Below are 21,608 nucleotides of genomic sequence, written 5' to 3' on the forward strand. Positions count from 1 at the left end.
ACTTGTCATCATGGAACTTACAGAATAATAAAAAAAGAAAAAATCAAACAAACAAAATCATTATAAATTATATGCAAGGTTATTACAGAGTGGGGGAAAAGCATGTTGAAATAAAGGGCTTATTTTAGATGGAGTGGTCAGGGAGGGCCTCCCTGAGAAGGTGCTATTTTAGCTGAGACCTGCAAGATGGGAGGAAGTAAGCAAAGGTGTGGGGAGGGGGCGTTGCCAGCTGAGGGACCAGCAAGGAGCAACAGGACCAGAGGCAGAAAAGAGCCTGGCGCTTCAGAGGGAGTGGACAACGCCAATGCCACTACTACAGCACATTACTGAGATGCTCAGGTGAGAGATGAGGTGGCAGAGGTGGGCAGGGCCCAACACTCCCTGTGCATAATTTGGATTTTTACATCTGCAAGGCAAAGTCACTGATGGTTTTCAGTTGGGGATTATTTAACCCAAGCTACTAGCATAGCACTTGGATATACAGGCACTAAACTTTTATCAACAGAGAGTTTATTAAATGCTTACTAAGTGCCCGCACTGTATGTCCACGTTGGTCACAGGTGCTTTTACATCACCAGTGCTAGCAGCATAAAGGCTCCTAATATATGATGGTGAAGGGGTAAAATGGAAACAAGCTTAGAAAAGAGCCAGCAGATAACTCGTCCGGGGGGATTACAGTCAAACCACGCCCCCCACCCCCCGCACTCTCTCCACTATATATATATTCAGTCACAGGAATTTCTCCTAAAACGGAAGAGTAGAAAGTTTCTTATTATTAGCATGAGATAGTGAACAAAAAGAAATACAGGAGAGACTGTTTCCAGGAAAAAATTCTCTACTATATAGGATTATGTTCTCTGAAAGATAGAAGACCAGAAGGGACATGCATGCTCTTTTGTGAGCACAAGGTCTGATTCAGGTCCTGCCTTCCGCCCGCAGTTACCCTTGCGGGCTGTCCGGTCAGGAAGCCGGCAGGTCCATCGTGTGGAAGAACCACAGAGTATAAACAAAGGAAAGATGGACAGGAATTGGTCATTTAACAAACAGGACAGTATGCCCAAAGGTGGCTAGGAGGCCAAAGTTGACCCAAGGAAATAGGGGAGCATGAAAGCTTCCCTAAGAGGGGAGGCTTAGGTGAAGGGAAGGGGAGCAGAGTATCTGCAGCACAGCCGTAGTGGCCCCGAGTCAGCACGTCAGACACTCACACCTGTGTGCTTTCGTTGACTAAGACCTTAAGAAAAGCAGAAGCATTTTCTTAAATAAACAAACAAATGTTGGGAGTGGACGTACAATGAAAATACCTAAAATCTGCTAGATTAGAAGCACTCTGAGATCAGACTTACAGTTTCAACTGTTATGAAGAAATAAGCACATTGCTCCTAAAAGCAAAATTATGAAGGTCCTTACTCTACAGCCAGAGCATTTTTATGCAATAGTATTATTCTGCATCCATTTAAGGATGTTTGGGTTTTTGTTTTTGTTTTTTGCCATTTCCACTTCATTCATTAAAAATAATGATTTTGTCTCCTCTGTAAAAGTGTAATAAACATTCAGTTTGTCTTTTAAAATATAGTTGTCGAATTTCACAGGATAAATATATGGGGGATTTGCCTTATAGGTCTTTAAGGTACAGAGTCTATTAAAAATAATATCTTGTATCCAGATGCACTGTTACCTGGGGGCTGTACAAAATCTTAAATGCAAAATTTTATTTTATTTTTTAAATATGCTAAAAGGAGTATTAAAAGCATGCACTTGAAGTTGCACTGTCATGCTTAACTCCTAGGAAACAGTGGATTCACAATGCATACTACTAACTACACAAACGCTTTAAATTAGCAGTTTGTGGTGAGAATAAACTACAAACTCCATAACAAGAAAACTTTTTTTTTTTTTCCCTGCTACTGGAATATTTTACTTCTTGAGAGTGCCCTAGAAGACACACAAAGAAAAGTGGAAAAGATAAAGTCTGGAAATCCTCCTTTGGGATGCATGTAACACTGTTCATTTCCACCTCTGCAATGGAGGACTTGTTAGGGTAGTTTAAAAGTTAGTCATTCATGTGTGTGTGCATAGCTTTGTATATGAAAGTGAGAGAAGACAGTGAGAGAAAAGACAGGAAGAGAGAGACAGAGACAGAGACTGACTGGATGGTTGGTTATTTGGCTTGCAGTATGATTCTATTTCTGTAGAGTGGGGTAAGCTACATTTTCAGCATAAAGTCCAGATGGTTTTATATCGTCAATCAGAGGAGAGGTCACTGAGATGAAATATTGTGAACAAAGCCCTAAACGCTGTACAAATGCTGGAAAGCTGCTGTGTGTGCTGCCTAGACACAAGAGCAGACTGGCAGAAAAACAAACCAAAAGGGAATCCCACAATTAGGCAGCACAGAATAGGAAAGCCGGCCGGCGGGACAACAGTGATGAGGGAATCCTTGGCCAGTTCTCATAAACGCAGCAGTCATGTATGCGTCAGGCTATGGGATGCTGCATCGCACCTAATGACAGGATTATTACATGCTGTCAGAACATCATCTAAATCCCAAGAAGTGCACGCAACTGGTAATGATACAAGGGAAGTGAGTGGGGCAAGCCTGGAATGCTGCCTCTGGCCACACTCATCATGAAGCAAGCGGAGAACTTCACGACAGCGTAGCGGTTTGAGCGAGGATTAATCTGGGAATGGCAGGGACTGCGCACCCTAGACAACAATGCTATTTGTGTGTTCATGAGTCTTCCCTATGGTTTGAAAAAAGCATCACATGTATTTTATTTGGATTTAAGGTAACACCTCAAAAGAGGAAAACTCAAATAACTTGTGACTCCTATGGCTAAAAGCTAAAGAGAAGTGTGCTGAGAAAAAAAACGAGAAAAACCACATTCACAAACCTTTAGAAAGGCTCCCGGTTCCCGTCCTCCAGCAAGTACAAGAAGGCCACGACTTCTCAAGACCCCAAGAGGCAGCACACCCACTTCTAATATTGTAATCCAGTAATATACTTTCAATCAAGATGTACTTAGGTTTAATTTACTTAATTAACCTGCTTCAGCAGGGTATTAAGACAGCATAGCGGTTACAAGTAAGGGCTTAAAAACAATGAACAGTGTATAGCCTTTGCAAGTGGTCAGACTTGAGATCAAATCACATGTTCACCACTAACTAGCTGTGTAACCCAGTGCAAGTAACTTGATTCTAAGCCTCAGCCACCTCTGCTAAACCAGGAAAACAATACGCAGCTTCCAGCATTGCAGAATGTCAACTGCATGGTAAACAATCAATGTGCTAGCTACTGATACTATTATTTAATCCCATTAAATCTTACTTTGGGCACAGAGATGCAAAATGACTGCCCTGTGTATTCCTAACAACACTTCACTTACCTACAAGTTCTTATCAAATCGTCACTTACTTACATACTCCCAACTGTCATGCACACTAATATAAAGGTGTCTTCATGATTAAAATGGCACTAAATTATTCAGAAAGGTGTATTTTAATAAAACGTTTTATTATCGAAGTATTATTCTACTATTCAGAAAGTTATATTTTCAGTAACAGGTAACAACTCAAAATAAGATATAATTGCCAAGCAAAGTAATTAAATTACTAATTTATAAAAGAATTGTTTGAGAAACCACCACCTCTCTTATTAATTCACCTATATTCACTAATTTAGCCACATCTTTACTCACAAGGGCTAGCTAAAAACATCAAACATACATAGGTAATTCGCATCAGCTAAAAATACTCATCTTCCCAAAGAAAGTTACGCTCGATGTTTCACAGTGAATAGTTCAATTAAGATTAAAAAAACTCACACATTCCTTGAAAGAGCATCTGCTTAGTGAAAAGCCAGAGTCAGGGTACTGTTTAAGAAAATGGCAAATCATAATACAATTATCCACAATCAAATATCACCTTAAGCTTGAATTCACTTTATGCATTCATTACTTGAGCCAACTGAACTTTCATTCAATTTATTTTCTGTCCAACTATTTGTACCTTTGCCCCTTCTTGGACATAAAAAAAAAAAAAAGGTCAGAGGTTGGACGTATGGAGAGGAGGTATCATAATGATAATCAACACCACTTAGGACTTGTGTGGCTACAAGAAACAGAAAACCTAAAAAGCTAGAATTTGATCTCATGTAACACAAGTTTGGAAGGAGGCGGGGCAGCGAAGGTGTAAACCAACCTGCACAAGGACCCCGCCTCTATTAAGAGATTTTTAGTTAATGAAACATCTTTAACGACTATAGTTCCATTCAAATTTTTCTATTTTGTTTTGAGTGAGGTTTTAGAAGTTACGTTTTTCTAAGACATATCCATTTTGCCTGTTTCCAAATGTATTAACACAAAACTATTACAAGCATTTCCTCTTTTTTTTTTTGATTTGTGCCATATCTGCAGTTACATTTTTCACTCCAAAAATTAATTGTGCCTTTAAAAAAATAAATCATGCTTGTGGTTTATATGTATTTTATTATTTCAAAATAACTGATTTTAGTTTGTTCATCTCCATTATATATACATGCTTTCAATTTCAGTATTTTTTACTCTTTTTATTGTCTCCTTACTAGTACTACTCCTAGATTGATGTAAGAGGGGCCCTGCCCTGGCCCACAAGCTTCAGAGAGCCCTGCATATCACAGTGAAAATAAAATAATAATAAAAACAAATTTATTAAGATGATGTGGCTGCAACTTGTCACTTAGATGCAACCCACACTGTGATACGCAATATGTTCCTTATGACTCAGTTCTGTTTTTTAGGATCCATTACAATTCCTTCTGTGACCCGTGAATTATTTAGAATTATAGTTTTATGTCCTGACTTACAGGGTTTTCTAGGCATCTTTGTTACTGATTTCTCTCCTGTTCACACCTGAGAATGACTCCATCTGAGGGGTGAGGGCGGTTTGCGGAGGGCTGCTCGGGGGATGTGGGGGAGCCTGTGGGCACTGGCAGAGTGGGTGCTCCTTCAGGCAAAGAGCTGCAGACACTGATGGCAGGAGTGGCCGGGCACACAGAAAGAGAAAGGGACACAGGTGGGCACCAACACCCTCTGCTACAGGTGTCCCCAGGCAACTATTTTCATTCACTTCTAAGGTACTCTCCCATTCTTTTATTCTTAGAACCTTCTTTCCTTATACCAGAGATAGCACCTAATAACACTGTTTGGTACCTGACTTTTTGTCACTTAATATGTCTTGGAGAGATTCCCACAGGGGGACATAGAAAACGTCCTAATTTGGGTTGATGCCAAACAATATTTCATTTCAAGAATGTAACATAACTTAGTTAACCAGTCCCCTCTATGAAAATTAGGCAACCACAGCTTCAAAGCCAGTTACCACTCTAATTTCTAGATCCCTCTTCAGAGCCTCTCTTACTCTGCTCAGGTATGAACTTAAAAGGAAATGTGTTACATTTTACAAAACATATCTCAGTGTTTTAGGAAGCGAGGGTTTTCAGGTAGCTAGGTGGCTATAGCCTCCCAGCCTTTCATCAGCCATTTCTGGCAGCCCAGATGTTTTATTTTTTCATCTTTCTCTTTTTTATTTTAGTTTTTTAGTGGAGACACTGGGGATTGAATCGGGACCTCATGCATGCTGAGCATGTGCTCTACCACTGAGCTGTACCCCTACCCCCAGCCCAAGTGTTTTGTCCTCACCTTGTCACCTTATAGTGCAGACATCACACCCACAGTCAAATGAAGAAAAGGGGAGATGGCTTTCTCTTTTTATAAGCAAGAAAACCAAACCAAAAAAAAAAAAAAAAAAAAGGCTAAGTTGGAAGAACCTCCAGAAGTCATCTACTTAAATGTAATTGGCCTGAGTCCAGCCCTAGCTGTAAGGAAAACTGGGGAAATGTGGCAGAGAACAGGATCTTCATGACCGATGGCGGTCAGTGGAGTTTTACTCCCGGGGTGGGTACTTAGCCACCACAAAGAACACAGGATCTATCAACAAGGAAGATGGGCTGTTAAGTGGGCAATGATCAGTATCTGCCACAATACCTCAGATGGAAGGCAAGTATCACTGTAAGCATCTGAGAGTGAAAAAAATCATTTTAAGTACGAGTGATTCTTTCAGTTCAGTAAAGATACTGCAAAAAGAAAAAAAAAGAATGAAATATCTTTGATGCCTAATCTAGGTATATTTTAAGAAAGTAGAAGTGCTTGATCCTGGGACAAATGACTCATACATTTCAGAACATGAAATTTAAGGCCCATCCTCAGAAACACTTCTGCATTTTTGTGAAGTTTCCAGAAGGCAAAGCTTTAACATAACCTAATAATTATCAAGCTACTTTTGAGAAAAATAAATTGTGGAGCTTTTGTAATCTATAATAAAATTAAACAGCTCTAAATGTGAATCATGATGTATTCTTTTTGCTGTCAAGATAAAGCAGAATCAAACTGATTAATTAGGTTGGAGCACTTATTCTTTTAGTAATAAAATATTTCCTGAATAATAAGCTTATTTAAACAATGATTACATGCATAGTAGTTTGAAAAAAAAAAAAACCGTGCACCTACATTCAAGATCTTTCACATCAGACACGTTTCTACTAGTTCAGAGTGGTTTTGCATAGTATGCAATAGTGGTGCTTAATCATTTTATCTTTATGAATTTTGGTGATTTCATTGTCAAATGTGCAGAGTAAGTAACTGGAAAGCAAGAATTTTTCAAATCTTTAAAAGTCTCCACAGAGATCAGATTTACCTGGTGTAATAAAGGTTATTCTTGCACTTCAGCCTAGGGTTGAGCTAGCATATTTTCTAACTTAGTCTAAGTTTTCAAGCTGCTGCTATTTTTCCAAAAGTATTCAAACAGATTACTTGGTAAAGAGTAGGTAAGTTATCGTTAGTCAAATATAACTGTAAGTTAGACTGGTGAGGCATATCTTTTAGTGAAGTCTGATTAGATTAATAAGTACCATTAACTGCAGCTTACACGGCTGACCTCAAAAGATCACAGATACCACTGCTGGGACCTGGAGGTTATGGCTATCACAGAGTAAAACTTTGTGTCACCATCTTTCAGAAATCTACCTCCCAAATAAGACTGCTTCAGAAAGCCCTGTGACATTTACCCTAAAATGCTTCAGACCTCATGGCAAGTGGGGAAGCCATGGGCATGGAAGTGTCTGTTTGCGTGCTATCCACACACACATATTTGTAATACAATAATTCCATGTGGAAACACTGCACAATCAAAATGAAATCTAACAGCAGATAGAGAAACGGTTCTTTTCAATTTTCAAATCATTGTATTATATCATTCGGTGTGTGTGAATGTATTATATCAAATGGTAATGTTAAATGAAAATGTGCCATATAGTCAACAGGATTATTTGACCTTAAGTAATATAATGCAATTGGTGCTGCGGAAACACAATTAAATGAGATGTGAAAGCAACTCTAAACAGTCGGATTTTAACCCAGCAATAGGCTTATTACTGCCTTTAAAACTTTTATATTGATCCATGCATTGACATTTCTAATACTATTAGTGACTCCACAATATTCACTGAGTGATATCAGAATACAAAACGTTAAATTAGGTAAGGAAAAATACACTTTTAGATTTCAAAAATACAAAATTCTCAAGATACCCTCCCCAAAACAGCTTTTAGCTTTATAATCCCAAGCAACATGACTTGAGTGCCCACTGCTATTCCAGCTGACAGTGTGAATTCTCAGAGGTGATACAGGGTTTCCATACACCAAATGGGTTATTTTCTGTTCAGAAATTACTATGAAGAACAGCAGCCTACATTTAAATCTCAAGCTGCTCTCCCCCCGTCACTGCTCTACCGTACAAGCAGCAGCAGATGGACACGGCTCTGAAGCCGAGGTGGGCACTGCAGCTCGCGATGTGCCCTTTCCTAACACCCTGTCTGCTCGAACTCCATTCATCATCACCCAGGCACTCCGCACTCCTGCCTGAACTAATGCGGTCCTAACAGAGGGGCCCAGAATGGTAAGATCATTAGACAGGGAAACCACGGTAGGATAACCTTCCACTATTTAGCCATCGGGAGACACACGGCAGCAGACATGTTTGGGGGATTCCATTCTACTTGTTTCCCATAAAATGGAATCAGTATTTCTCACCCCACCTTTTCAGTGTGTCCCATCAGACTTTCTAACAGGTCCCCCTAGCTGCCACTTCCTACCAATTCAAAATTCAAAACTGAGGCCTGTATCCCCCAAATGTATTCATCCTTCCAGACTAAGCCAAGGTTACCAACTCTATAGAACAACCCCCAGTTTGTCACACCCAAAATCAGCTTCTTTCTTCCACACTCTCATTGCACTTGCATGTCCATTTCTGCCTGAATAGTCTTTAAAGCCTGTAAAGGCACAGACCTTGGTCATATCCATGTTTCCAAATCTTAGCTCCTAGTACAGAGCAGACACAGTAAACTAACTAAAACAGACAACAGTGGTTATGGAAGCAAAAAAACAAAAACAAAAACAAAAAACCAACACAGAAACAAAAACAAAAAAAAACAAATGGGCACAAGATCAACTCTCATCTCAGGCCAAAAGATGCCATCCACACCCACACACGTGCATGTGATAAAATCACAAGACAAATGAGAAAAGGCATGTAGGGTCTAAATGAGGCCACTTTCCTACTGGCCAGGTGTCCTCAGAGTGTAAATATATCCTGCTCTGCCATCTCTAAAGAAAGAGCTACTGCAGTCACACTGAGCAATTCCATAGTTGGAGAGGAAATTTCATAGAGGCCAACAGAGAAGCAACACCCCCATAACGGGGACAGTAAAAACGGGCTGGAGATGCAGCCAGAGCTCTACTCACCTGTAACGCGCACTAGGGGGGACATTCTGAGAGAAGTACAGAGCCGATGTCCGTGCTCTCCAATGCCATTTCTTCGCCGGAAGCGTATGAAGGACACAGTCTTCTAACTCTTCTTGAAGCAGATCCACCAGCTGTTTATGGGACCCTCCATAGAATGCCTCAACAATGAGAATACTCATTGGTCCTTTCAAATCTTCACAGATTCTAGACAAAAAGAAAAAAGGAATTCAAATGTATATGTATGTGTATAAAGATTTTTTTTAAATAAAAATAAGTTAAAATATTAAACCCAGAAAACAAATAAAATAATATACAGACATTATTTTTTTAAATAGGCTTGTCCCATTTTTTAAAAAAAGTATGTAACACTTGAGGCTTACATTTTGGGATTCATATTTTTACACCAATGAGAGGAAATAAAGATGCTTTATTTTCCTGATTTCTGTTTTCTTCATGGCCTAAGATTGCTTCCACAATGACTTGGTTTTTTCTCCTACTCCAGGAAGTTTAAAGCCCTCTCCTGCTGTGATGACACTTCCCGGTGGAATGGCTCTGACCCTGACCCAGGAAACTCAGAACTGACTTGGCCGAGGGCTCCATCCAGACTTGGACAGTCACTGAATTCATGTCCTCAGACTTCCACTCCAAGGGAGCTCTTCACTTGTATGGACCCTTCCAGTCCAGAAATGCTCTGATTCTGGAACTCTCATATTCATCCATCTTTAAATTCACCAGCTATCAATGCCCCCAGTGAATCCATCTTTCAAAGAAAGCACATTCATATTCAAATCTCAATTCTCTAGGGTTAAAAATCTTCGGACACAATTTCCTCAGACATGGCACATACCTTGACCACTTCCCCACTACTGTCAGTATCCTTCCCCCAAAGGAAGACCAAAAAAGTGGGGTAAAGCTGTATGTGAACCAGCAAAATTTCTAGTCTTTCTTTAAGCAACAAATGCATTATGAGCAATAAAGTAACGTTGTTATTAAGGATGTAAAATTTTCATCACAGAGAATTGGCTGTCGAGCAACATTTTATTTTAATAATATGACTTTTGTTAATGTACTCAGTGAAATAAAAATATATGTATGAATGTAAAAACTTTCATATACATTTAAAATTATATGCTATTTCCTGTAAGAAGTAAAGAAGAAATATTACTTGGTATGTAACAACTACATTGTTTAAAAAATACTCCAAGATGTTTGAATTCTCCTTTATGACTTAAGTAAACACCACTCATTAAACAGCATATTGCTTTCTTTAATAATGTTGTTTCACAAAATTATTAGTCTCAAAAACTCAGCGATGCTCTTAACTAAGAAAACTGTGCTTTACCTCTCTCAGTCAAAGCAACGCCTGCTTAAATTGTCTTTCAAAGCAAAAATTCTCAAATGGTTCTCAAAGAAATAACTGAAGTGGAAAAAACTTTATTTCTTGATGTCTGAATCTTCCAATGAGCATTTCTGGGGAAAATATACAAACACATATTTCTGCAAAAGAGGAAGCAGTGTTCCTCAGATGGGAAAGGCATGAGCCCTGGGGTCAGGGAGATACAAGTTTGAAGCTCAGCTTGGTCACGTTCCACCGACCTGTATGACCTTGGACAAGTTACCTAACGAGGCAGGATTTAGTCTTACCTCTGAAGCAAGGGTAACAGCACCAACCTCAGAGATGTATTGTGAAGAGAAAATTGAAGCATAATAGCTAACAAAGAGTAATAAGGTCTTTTGCCCTTCCCATTATTAGTATAAACCATCTTACTTAAGGAGAAGGGATATCTTAGAATCCTCCAGCATTTTAAAATCAATCATCCTCAGGGACAGCTCTCTAGTCACCAAAGAAAGGTGGGAAAGGTGGAAGTACACAAGCACTTGAAAGGCAGTGGGTGTCACCCATTCCTTACCAGCAGCCTGTATTTCAAATATAAATTTGAGGGTCCCACAGATTTTGTGGGTAAGAAGTAAACTCAGAAACTGAGCTATGCAGAGGCTCGATTTTTTTCAGGCTGGTTGGAGGCTTCACCTTTAATAATGCTGCATTCCATAAGTTAACAGACAGCCTCCAAGTTGAACAATGTGATAGCCATTAATCCTTCAAATGATGGAAATTTCTAGAACATAAATGAAAAACCAATGAAAGGCAATTTTGAAATTGTATCAAAGGTTTCAAGAAGAAGTAAAAGCAGTTCAACATTAATTTGCTTACCACATCATATGACAGTAATCTACTATCTTGCTTTATTTCCTCTGAGCTAATCACACTAAGGTGTGTATGCTTAAAATGTCTCCAAAAGATTCTTATAAAAATGACCTGAGATATTTCCCCAAATGATGGAATTTGATATAAACCACCCTAGAGAATATTTCACTCATAAAACCTCAAAGAAAGCAATGTTAATATTAGGGGGAACAAAGCTTTCTGATTCTTCATTACTCTGCCCTTTCCCGTGATTAATCTACAGCGCGTACTATGCCATGTAGTTAGTTGTTTCTTACGGGTCTGAATCATGAGTTATCTGCAAACCATCAGCCACTGTGGAGGCAGTACGTGTAGGTGCTGCTGTAAAGTTGAGACACTCAGTAAGCAGAACTGAACACCAATATGTGGGAGGTTGAAAAATAGAAAAGGGGAAAAAAGATTATAGTTATAGCAGATTTCCACCCCTTTAATAGCTCAGTAAGAAGAGTGAAATGTACAGGTTTGAACTAGCGTTTACTTGAGCATTCTTCTAGAAGCCAACGGGTGTGCCTGCATTTGGGGTATTTTTCTAGGGAGAGTAACTATGTCCTACCATCTCTGAAAACTATACTTAGTGGCTTTGATTCATGGAAATTTGTTCTGCTTGTTTTGTGGAGACAGACAAATCCTGGCAGTTCCCCACTTACTTCTACTGCAACTTTTGTGGCAAGAACAAAATAACGTTCTTCCCTGTACTCTTCCCAAAGCCCAACCTGGAAGAAAGACGATTCCCACTAGGTGTAAGGAAAAGAGGGGAAGCTGATTTTTAAATATAAGATTCAAACCTATGTCATTACAGCACATTAAAGAACAGTTCAAATACTTTCACTGTGCTTGAGTTTTGTTTTAGAAAACACTGCTGGAAACATATGAGCATGAGTTGGAAAAATAAAAAATAAACCACACTTTGTTAAAAAGGATTTTTGCTATTAGGCTGGCATTTAACTAAAAGATAAAGGAAGTGCACCATTTGCTTGTTTAAGCAATAATCCCAGAAAACTGCAGGTGGTCACCCTGACACTGTAGATGCTCACGAGCATGCCAGGTAAACACAGACACTGCCCCACAAGCAATGGTTCCTGGAGAGTGAGTGTTTGGGGACAGCAGTAACAGGACCTCAACACTGAAAGGCCTTACTCCAAAGGAGAGGGTCTCCTTCATGGCAGGAGGCTGTGACCAGGCGTTTGCCAAAAGATGGTGGGTGAACCCACCCGCAGCCAAATGTCTTACACAGGTGCCTGGGTTTATGACTCTGTTAAAGCATGAGCACGTCAGCCATCGCAGACCTTAAACCCTGGGACATTTAAACTGAGAAAGTTTATCAGAATTAGGGGTGTGGCATTTTAAAAGGAAGAAACAAACAAACAACACTTCTCTCGTTGGAGAATAAATACCAAACAGAAAGCCCAGGTCCTTTCTGCAAGGCACTAGAATGATGGTGTTTTATGACGCTAAGAAAAGCGTAAATGGCCAGTCCACTCTTGCTCCCTAAAAGAGTATAAAAATGTGTCAGATAAATTTTGATCAACTTTTAAGTTTTTCTGCTTAAACAAGTAAGCTTCAGTTTAAAAAAAAAAAAAACAACACCTCATTTCTTCAGCATATTTTATTCCCCAGTGACACCAGATGAATGAGAATCTACTACACTATTAAGGCTTTATGAAAGTTTAATTCATTATCAATACTATGATTTAATGATACTTAGTTAAATGCTAAACATTAAATTAGCAATATAAAACGAGCCAAAGCAGACACTGGAATTTTAAACCACTTCAAATTCTATTTAAGGTCATCAGAGGTCAAAATGATCTATCTGAGAATTATCTGCCTTTCCAAATTTTTACATTTACAATTAAAAGGGAATACAAAGTGAAAAGTCAAATATTTCATATAAATATTTTGACCAAAATGAAAAGGTGCCATTAGAGTCATCTCAATTAAAAATGAATCATGCATTGATAAGATCACCAAGAACAAAAGTTGCCTGAAACCAATGGTGTGAATATTTTTAAATTTGCATTAAAACTTTTGTCACCGTACCTGCATTTATTTTAAGCTTGACCCAGTTTTTTTATTCCCTGAGCCATGATCATTTTCAAGGTGAACTACATTTTTGTCTACCTCCTCTAGCAGTTACAACTGCTGTGGCAGTTGAGGGGTTTTTTGTTTGTTTTTTGTTTTTGTTTTTGTTTTAACAGTGTAGATAAAGGAAATTTGCAATATGCCACTGATTTACTGGAAAAAATGTGCTAAGTATAAATAAATCATGTGTATTTTTCAAAACTAAACCTAAGTCACATTAGAAAACCCATAATTAGCCCTCATATATGATGTCAATCCAGTTACCTATAATATTCAAATAATTTTCCAACCAAATACCAAGTAATAATTTTAAATCAGAGGAATTGTTGTATTAATATATTCCACAGACACCTTACTGCTATTCGTTGTAGGAAGGTATGGTTTCAGTGATGATTGTTTTAACGGTTTTAATCCCACACACATGAGAAATTGATTCCGTAGGCTAATCCACACGTGGCTTCATACCTTAAACTTCAATCAGTTGCTGAAAATATATTTTCTATTTGCCTATATGTACACTATTTGGAAGGCTGAGCTTGGTAGAGCAAAAATTAGCGACCTTAAATACTAAACGGTATGAAGTGGGGAAAGTAGAATTTGAGTAGGATTTCCCAATAGGTCATGAGAGGTTTACCTGGTACTTTCTAACTGACCCTTTCCACACCCCTCTTCTGCGCCTCCACCCACCAACTCCAACACACCCAGGTTCTATTTAAAAAGCAACCCATAACCCAGCAGAGCAAAATAGGGCAGTACTGAGAAAAGTTCGTGTTACCTTCCAGCCCACTCACTTATTTCAATGATTCATCAGGGAAACCCCAGTTGTTAAAATATACCTGAAATCTCATTAAATAGTTAAAAAAAAAAAAGCATGAAAATACTTCTGCTTTGAAACATGTCATGATTGATTCCCCTAACAGAACCTATTAAGGGTGAATCTGTAGTAAAAAGATATTTTGATAAAAGAGTTCCCTCAAAGTATCATACTACATTCTATTATCACAGGGGGGAGTGGGGGGAGATAAACAGACCCAAGGAAAAAGTTATCATAAAAACATTTCATAAAAGCCAAGCATAGCAAATTCATCCTCACCTCTAAAGCCTCAGTGTAATCTCTGAAGACTGATGTATAATCTGCTATCAAACACACTGCAATAAACTATAGGCACTGACGATATTCTACATAATTAAAGTCTGACTAATAGTGAGGAGTGAAATCAGACTCCTGAGCATTAGTTTAATGTGTAACAGAAACTGATCATTATTCCATTATTTGATTATGGGGCATACAATCTAACATTTATGATAACTTGTATAGTGCTATGTACTTAAATAGCAATTTTTTTTTTAAAATCTGGAGTTCATACTGAAAACGGTGTAGCACTCTAATATTTTATTCCCTCACAAGGCTATGGATATACTAATTTCTTCAGCTCTGACTTTTGTTTCCTATTGTGGTAACTAAGAACTGAGGATTTATGCACCAAAACAAAGATTTGGTAAGAAGACTTATATGCCACACTGTTTGTGAGACAATTTAAAGCTATCTTCAAATGTGCTGTTCCAATTATATGATTAGCAATGATCTTTTACCACATACTCTTTTCAAACTTATAATCTTATATGCATATATGGCTATTTAATTTTCCCTGACAAATATCTTCATTCTTTCTCAATTTGGGATTTAACTTTCTGCTTAAAAATATCCATCACTTGTTCTATGACTTGAGTTAATACAAAGTCTTGGTTGTAACTGTCAGTATCAAATGCAAATTGGACAAATATCTACATGAACCAGCATTATGACATCATTCACTTATTTTCAATATGCATAACTTCCACAAACAACTAGATATATATATATATATATATGTTACAATTCATTACTTCAAATGTTTTAAAGTTATATTCCACATTATACAGCAGAATTATAACTATGAAAAAATTTTTGTGAATGTACTGGTTTAATTCCACTGACAAATAAATTACCCTCTTTCCATTTTTCATTGCTATCAATTACATGAATAATTTTAAACTATAAAAGTAGCAATGAATTAGTTCTGCTGAATGCTAAAAATATTTTCAATTTGCTGACATTTTAAAATGTGGCAGTGTATTCATGAATCAATAGAAGCTTTTATACCAGAAAACCGTCTCACCACTCAACTGAACTATGGCATTACCCTTTTCACCAGGTCTCCATGCTACCATACAATCCGGCCCCCATCCCACCATTCTCCATAACCCAGCCACAAATGATCTTCCAAAATGCAAACGTGATTGTGAAGTGGCAAGCTCAAAAGCCTTCCATATCTCCATCACCAAGGACAAAACCCAAGACCCCACACACGGCAGTTAAGCCCTTCCTTTTCTGGCCTCTTCTTTTCTCTTCGCCACAGCCTGGCTCTCCTTCTCTCACCTCAGTCCCCTGCCCCCACGTCCCCAGGATCCTGGCAGCCACACCAAGCTGTTTTACACTGCTGTGACTTCGCACCTTTATCTCTATTCCATCAGCCTTTTCTTCACGTTTGCCTGATGAAATTTTTAAAAAATTTCTGCACGTGAATCACCAATTCTATGAAGCCTGTCCCTGAAATGCTCTTAAACATGACTTCCTTTCTACTCTGCACAGTATCATTTTATTTGTTTCGCTCTGTTTCCACGGCCCTGCTTCCCTATGGGGCTATAAGAAATCTGGAGGATGGGGACCATGCCATTACTTTCCTGGGGGCTATCCCAGGATCTGACACATAGTGAATGCCACTAAGGTTCTGTAGAGCTTGAAGTGAAAATCAGGACGAAATAGGAAGCTGATTCTGCCTTTAAACAAGTAACGTTGTGTTCACCTTAACACAGGTCCTGAGCAAACTAGTGTTAGGTAGACCTCTACTCGCTACTTACTGACCTCCCGTTATTCCCGAAGCCTAAACCAACTCAAGCAGCTAGGATATCTGAACACAGTTTACTATATTCTCTTTCAAATATTTATTCTTTTTTCTTATTGTTCACAGAAAGCAGAACCTACTGAAATCAATAAATTAAGTTCATGGAGATGTGTGTTTATCTTAACCTACGAACACAACAGAAGTAACCATGATTAAAGAAATCAGAGAAACACCATAAACAGTTGAATTCTAGGCCAAAGCAAGTTTCATGGCCTAAGAGAATATCAGTGAGAACCATTAATTTTGAAAATCACCTTCAGTCTTTTATTCTGTTTGATCTATCGTCATCCCAGTTTAATACTAGAAGTGGAAGCAGGATGAGAAACCAGTTCCCTCACCATCAGTCTGGAGATCCCATCCCACAGTTAGTAATTAGGCTTTTATTTAGCAGGGAAGAAAAAAAGGCATTTTTAAATACTTTCTGCCAACAATTATGCATTTTATAAAAGTTTGACAAGATGAATAATGTATTTGCTTTCTCAAGATGGCATTTCTCCAAGCCTTCTACCTTCCTGAAATGGGCTGCAAATCAGCTCAGTGGGAGAAAACTGGGCTACCTGACCCATTCAGATATGGGGACCTAAGTGGAGAAGCCAGGGTGTATCACAGAATCATGCGTGGAAGGAATGCTGGTGCCACTGCTCAATCATTTCCCTTTTATAGAAGAAGAAACAGAGAATGCTGACATCAAAGCGTAAGTAACAGAGCAAGGGTTTAAACCCGGGGCATCTAACCCCATAATGACATATCTTCCTATTTACTTCACTCCAGGCACATGATATGACCAAATAAAAGGTGCCTCCATTTTCCAGTCTTTGGAGTTTGGGGTTTAAATATCAATATTTAATCATTATTACTACGCAAATGATAAATATTACAATAGAAATGTACGTGCATGTGGGATGTAAATGTCACTATTAGACGATAAATACACTTAGTGTATATTATATTCAATAATAACCCCCAATAGTTTGCAAACCTAGGACATCAGTGGTATGTCACACAAAATTGAATACCAAACGGTTAGGGTCATGAAACTCTAACTTTTGTGACTCCTTCCTGAGGCCTGCATAATCATCCCTCCTCTTACCTCACAACTCTTGTCTTTCACTTCCCTCCCCCAGCTCTAAACTGGCAACTTTTTGATGGGATAGTAGACCTTCAGGATGAGGATGGAGGAAAGAGTATCCAAGATTCACACGACAGGAAAGGTGTGGAGCAGGCAGTGAGGAGGTCAGCCATGGGGTTGAATAGGTCAGCCTATTTCATAATTTGCAACAGTTGCCGTCAAAGCCCAAGTCCCCTTGAAATAACAATCTGTAGTACTTCCTGGTAGTTATCACTTGCAGACTATATTTACATAGGTGATTATATAATATCCATATCCCCCACTGGACATTAAGTTCCATGAGGACACTGACCAGGTCTGCTTGATGACCACTGTAACCCCACACTTAGCAAACAGAAGGGGTTCGACAAATGTGGGTTGAGTCAGTAAGCCATAAAACCCTTTAGCAATGGCCTTGACAATTTCTTCCTAACTCATCCAAGACCTTTATTATTATCAACCACACACAATCACCTCTTACTACTACTAATTAACATTTACTCTCACAGACAGAACTTAATGCACACATTCTGTCACCATCTAAATATAACAGGTGGCATCTTACGGTATTCAGAAAGTCACAACTCATTCTAAGGAAAACAGTTCTGCCAGCAGTCCTGCTGAGGTGTTTAGAAGTCATGTTTCACACCACGGGCAACAATCTTCTCTGACCTGACCGGACTCTGTAAGAGTATTTAACCCAAGGACAGTCAGGTCTATAACCTGGCGGATTCAACTGGTTTAATCATTAGATGGACATTGTTTATTAGACAAAAGCATTATCTTGCTACTACACTGACTTCCATGCCAAATTTTAACTCAGACCTGGTTTGTGCAAGGTAATTATAAATATACACACCAAATAAATTTAAAATAAAATGACTAACAGAGTCTTAACCACACTGGCACTGGTGTGTCTCACGCTAACATCTTTTAAGAACTTAATCTGTATTAACTAAATAAAAAATTGTTGGGAAGTTTCCCTCTCCAAGTGGGAGGTGCGAATCACATTTTCAGTTAACTCTGAAACAGAAATAGCATAGTTACTCTAACACACAAACATTCTCAACGTCCTATTTGAAGTGCAGTAACCCAAGCAAACATGGGTGGCATTCCCTTGATGAGTTGAAATAAATGTCACCAAGTATAACGTTCTGGATTTACTCACTTCCAGTGAAAAATAGAAAGGACATAATCTAACAACTCAATCTGTTTATCAGTGAGGGAAACCAACTTAAAAGAAATGCAAAATCAGGGGGCAAAAGAATATCAGGTAAACAGTTGGGAGAAGGAGGAGAAATTTCCACAGAGGACTAAAGGGCTAGAAATAGAAATCCTTAGTATGGTGTAGATACTTTTAATAATTTAATATACATTTTATGTCAGTGAAAGTCATCCTGCAGTAACATATTTTTTTAAATGATATTAGGAAGTCTGAGGTGAAATCAGTCCTAGAGTCTGTTCTTTAAGATACAAACCAATAAAACTGTGTTTTAAAGCTGCATCAGTTAAAATATTTACTAACACTTCTCTTACTTCCAAAGCTCTACATGAATATAGAAGTTTACTAGAAGTGGGATTAGTTAAAAGTACATTTTCTTCTATTTATTCATTGCAGTGGGTCTTTTTCTAGGTGCCATATATTTTTCAAGCATCTTCTGATTTACCAATGGTCTAAGACATCTACTAATGTTTTAAGAAGGCATCTCTAGACAGAGTCTAGAAATTGTTACTGATAAATTTTAAAAAGCCCAGAAACCCAGTTTAGACCAGGGCTGAGTAAATCTGGGGCTAATAGATGTGGTAATGAGAGCTGTATCACTATTTTTAAATATCACAAGGGGCATATCATTAGCTACCCACTATTATAAGAAAAAGAGTCAGTCTGATAATAATAGACTGGGATTTTAATATCCTGAAGATATTTAGGATCGAGCATGTTGTGCAAAGTGAAGGCATTACAGAGACAACGGCATATAATTTCTAGACGGTCTACTATTCTCCATACTTTCACACAGGCTTGCCCATATCATCTGACACACAAGCTTCCAGTGAATAGAAGATAAGTAGCAATAGCTCAAAGTTTCCTGATTGGAGCAAGCACTATGACTTTTATCTATTTAGTGGCCTTGTTTGTCACTATTATCTCTTTATCAATGGCTTTTTCAAGGAGACATTCCAATGATACAAATATTTTGTCTAATGAGGCAGACCCTAGAGTACAGAGTATTCTTTGCAAACTACCCAAAGCTGCACTCTGCATCTTCAACATCTCTTAAGGAAGTAATTTCCCACTTTGCAAACAGTGTGTTCAAACAGAGTAAGGTTGCTTAGGAGTTAATTAATTCCCCCTTGCATCTCTATCCGGCATACATGCGTACCATAGCAGGGACCGTAAGTCTCTCTACTGGATTAATTAGCATTCACAGTTAACAAACAGCCTGAATCACTGCAGAAGAGATTATAACTTAAACTCCTAAAACTAGGTACATAATACCTCGAATTTCATATAACAGTTGTTCAAATGATCTTAGTAGAACTGAGCAAAGCAAAGCAATGCTTTGTTTCCGCTTACCATTCCTCTTGCTCAGTGCTCTAATGTCTCTTTTCCTGCCTTGTTTCTAAACTTCACTTGCAAGAACTAAATTTAAAATATCAGATAAACTCCTTCAGATTGTTCAGAGTAAATCCTTGCCAGGCACAATGCGTCACCTCTCCAGGAGTACACGTATGTGACAAATGGGCAACAGGTGACGGCAAAATTTCAGCCATCTGCAAAGTACAGTTGACTCTTGAACAATGAGAGGGAGTGGGGGCTTAATCTGTGTGTAATTTACAGTGGGTTCCTTCCAATGTGCAATTTCAACCAACCACAGACCCTGCAGTGCTGCAGTAGTTACTGCTGAAAAATATCCCGGTATATGTGGACCTGTGCAGTTCAAGCCTGAGTTGTTCATGGGTCAACTGGAGGTGAGAACAGTCTGTGAATTAAAATGACCTGTCTCTCTCAGGTCCTGAAAACACAGCCTGAGGGCTGTTATCCACTCTACTAATGTGTAAGGCTAGATTTGCTTTGAAATATTAAAATTTACTATCACATTTGAACGTAATACAAAAAGCTTGACAACTGGACATATCTTTTGATTCAACAGTAACACGTCTAAGAATTAATCCTGGAAATTGTCAGGAATCTTTATTAAAGTCTGCCCCAAGTTGAAAGCAATCAAACTATCAAAAAAAAAAGTATTAAGTGATTAATGATCAAAAATCATACTGAAGAATATTTATTGGCATGGGAAAATGTCTCTACTATTGTGTGACTGCATGAAACGAATATATGAAAATATACAATGAAATGAGCAGATAACAATAAGAGAGCGTGCTTGTGCACACAGGTAGACATAAATAATCATTACGGTAGAATTCCAAATGATTCTGTTTTTCTCTTTGCACTTCATTTTATTCTTCAAGTTATCTTCATTGAATATGTTTCAACTTGCAATTAAAAGAAACTATAAATTTTTCTTAACTTTAGGGAAGGAGGCCAAATCGTTTGAAATAACAAACTACTTCCCAATTACTGAAGGCTTACTCCCTTCCAGGAGATTGCAAGTGGTTTTCAAATTATTTTAACTGCTATTGCTATAAAGAAACTTATTAAAAAACTAATCATCAAAGGTTAAACTAATGGGGCTACTGCTAGTCACAAACACTATAATTTGGTTTTGCAAATACTGCCTGTCTAATGCATAAAATAAAAGCAATATTCAATTAATTTAAGAATGTAGTTGAACTATTAAATAATTATAAACAGATAAAGATCTTTCTTTACTATATATAGGAAACCTGGGGCTGTACTTTGACAGAGTGCGTTAGGAACTAAAACATTATTTTGATACTTAACGGTTTTGAATAGGAACATGAGGAAGTATAGTGCAAACTCAAAGTTTTAAAGTTCAAGTAAAATGTCAAAATTAATTTGTGCCTTAAATAATTAGGTATGAATCTCGAAATAAGAGGCAATATTTAATTAAGGTGAATAAAAGTGAAAAGAATGTCTTCTAGTTTCACACTTAATTTCCAAAGTGTCTGTATTAAGAAAGCAGAAAAATGCTATTGCATAATCATCCATATGTGTTACACATGTTTAAAAAAAGAAATGAGACTGATTGGCTATTTAAACTCTAGAGACACAGTCTTGCAATGTGAAAAGGCTGTCTCCTCCCATATACTCAGATTTTTCCTATACTTAGATATACGCACGGTAGGTGAAAGCATACTCAATAAATATAACCCAACAGCAACTCAGACTTAATAGAGAAATACTTTTAAATGCAACCTCCAAGTCCTAGTACTTTTTACAATTTAAATATTATGTTTCATTTTCAAGAAGT

At 38.0% G+C, this 21,608-nt stretch overlaps 1 protein-coding gene across 10 annotated transcripts in view; it reads right to left on the minus strand.

The window, feature by feature from the left end:
* Window positions 1-21,608, minus strand: part of GTDC1 (glycosyltransferase like domain containing 1) — a 348,210-nt gene that overhangs the window by 238,756 nt on the left and 87,846 nt on the right. For 8 of the 10 annotated variants that reach the window (XR_010380569.1, XM_031451360.2, XM_031451363.2 and 5 more), the window contains one exon: window positions 8,835-9,038. Coding sequence is in view for 7 of the 10 variants with exons in the window: in XM_031451360.2 (XP_031307220.1) it covers window positions 8,835-9,038 (204 nt within the window). In the remaining 3 variants the exon portion in view is untranslated. Of the gene's footprint in view, window positions 1-8,834; window positions 9,039-21,608 lie in introns of those variants that run through there. The other 2 variants (XM_064484744.1, XM_064484745.1) reach the window with 1 other exon arrangement.

Source organism: Camelus dromedarius, chromosome 4 (assembly GCF_036321535.1).
Source record: "Camelus dromedarius isolate mCamDro1 chromosome 4, mCamDro1.pat, whole genome shotgun sequence".
NCBI classification, from domain to species: Eukaryota; Metazoa; Chordata; class Mammalia; order Artiodactyla; family Camelidae; genus Camelus; species Camelus dromedarius.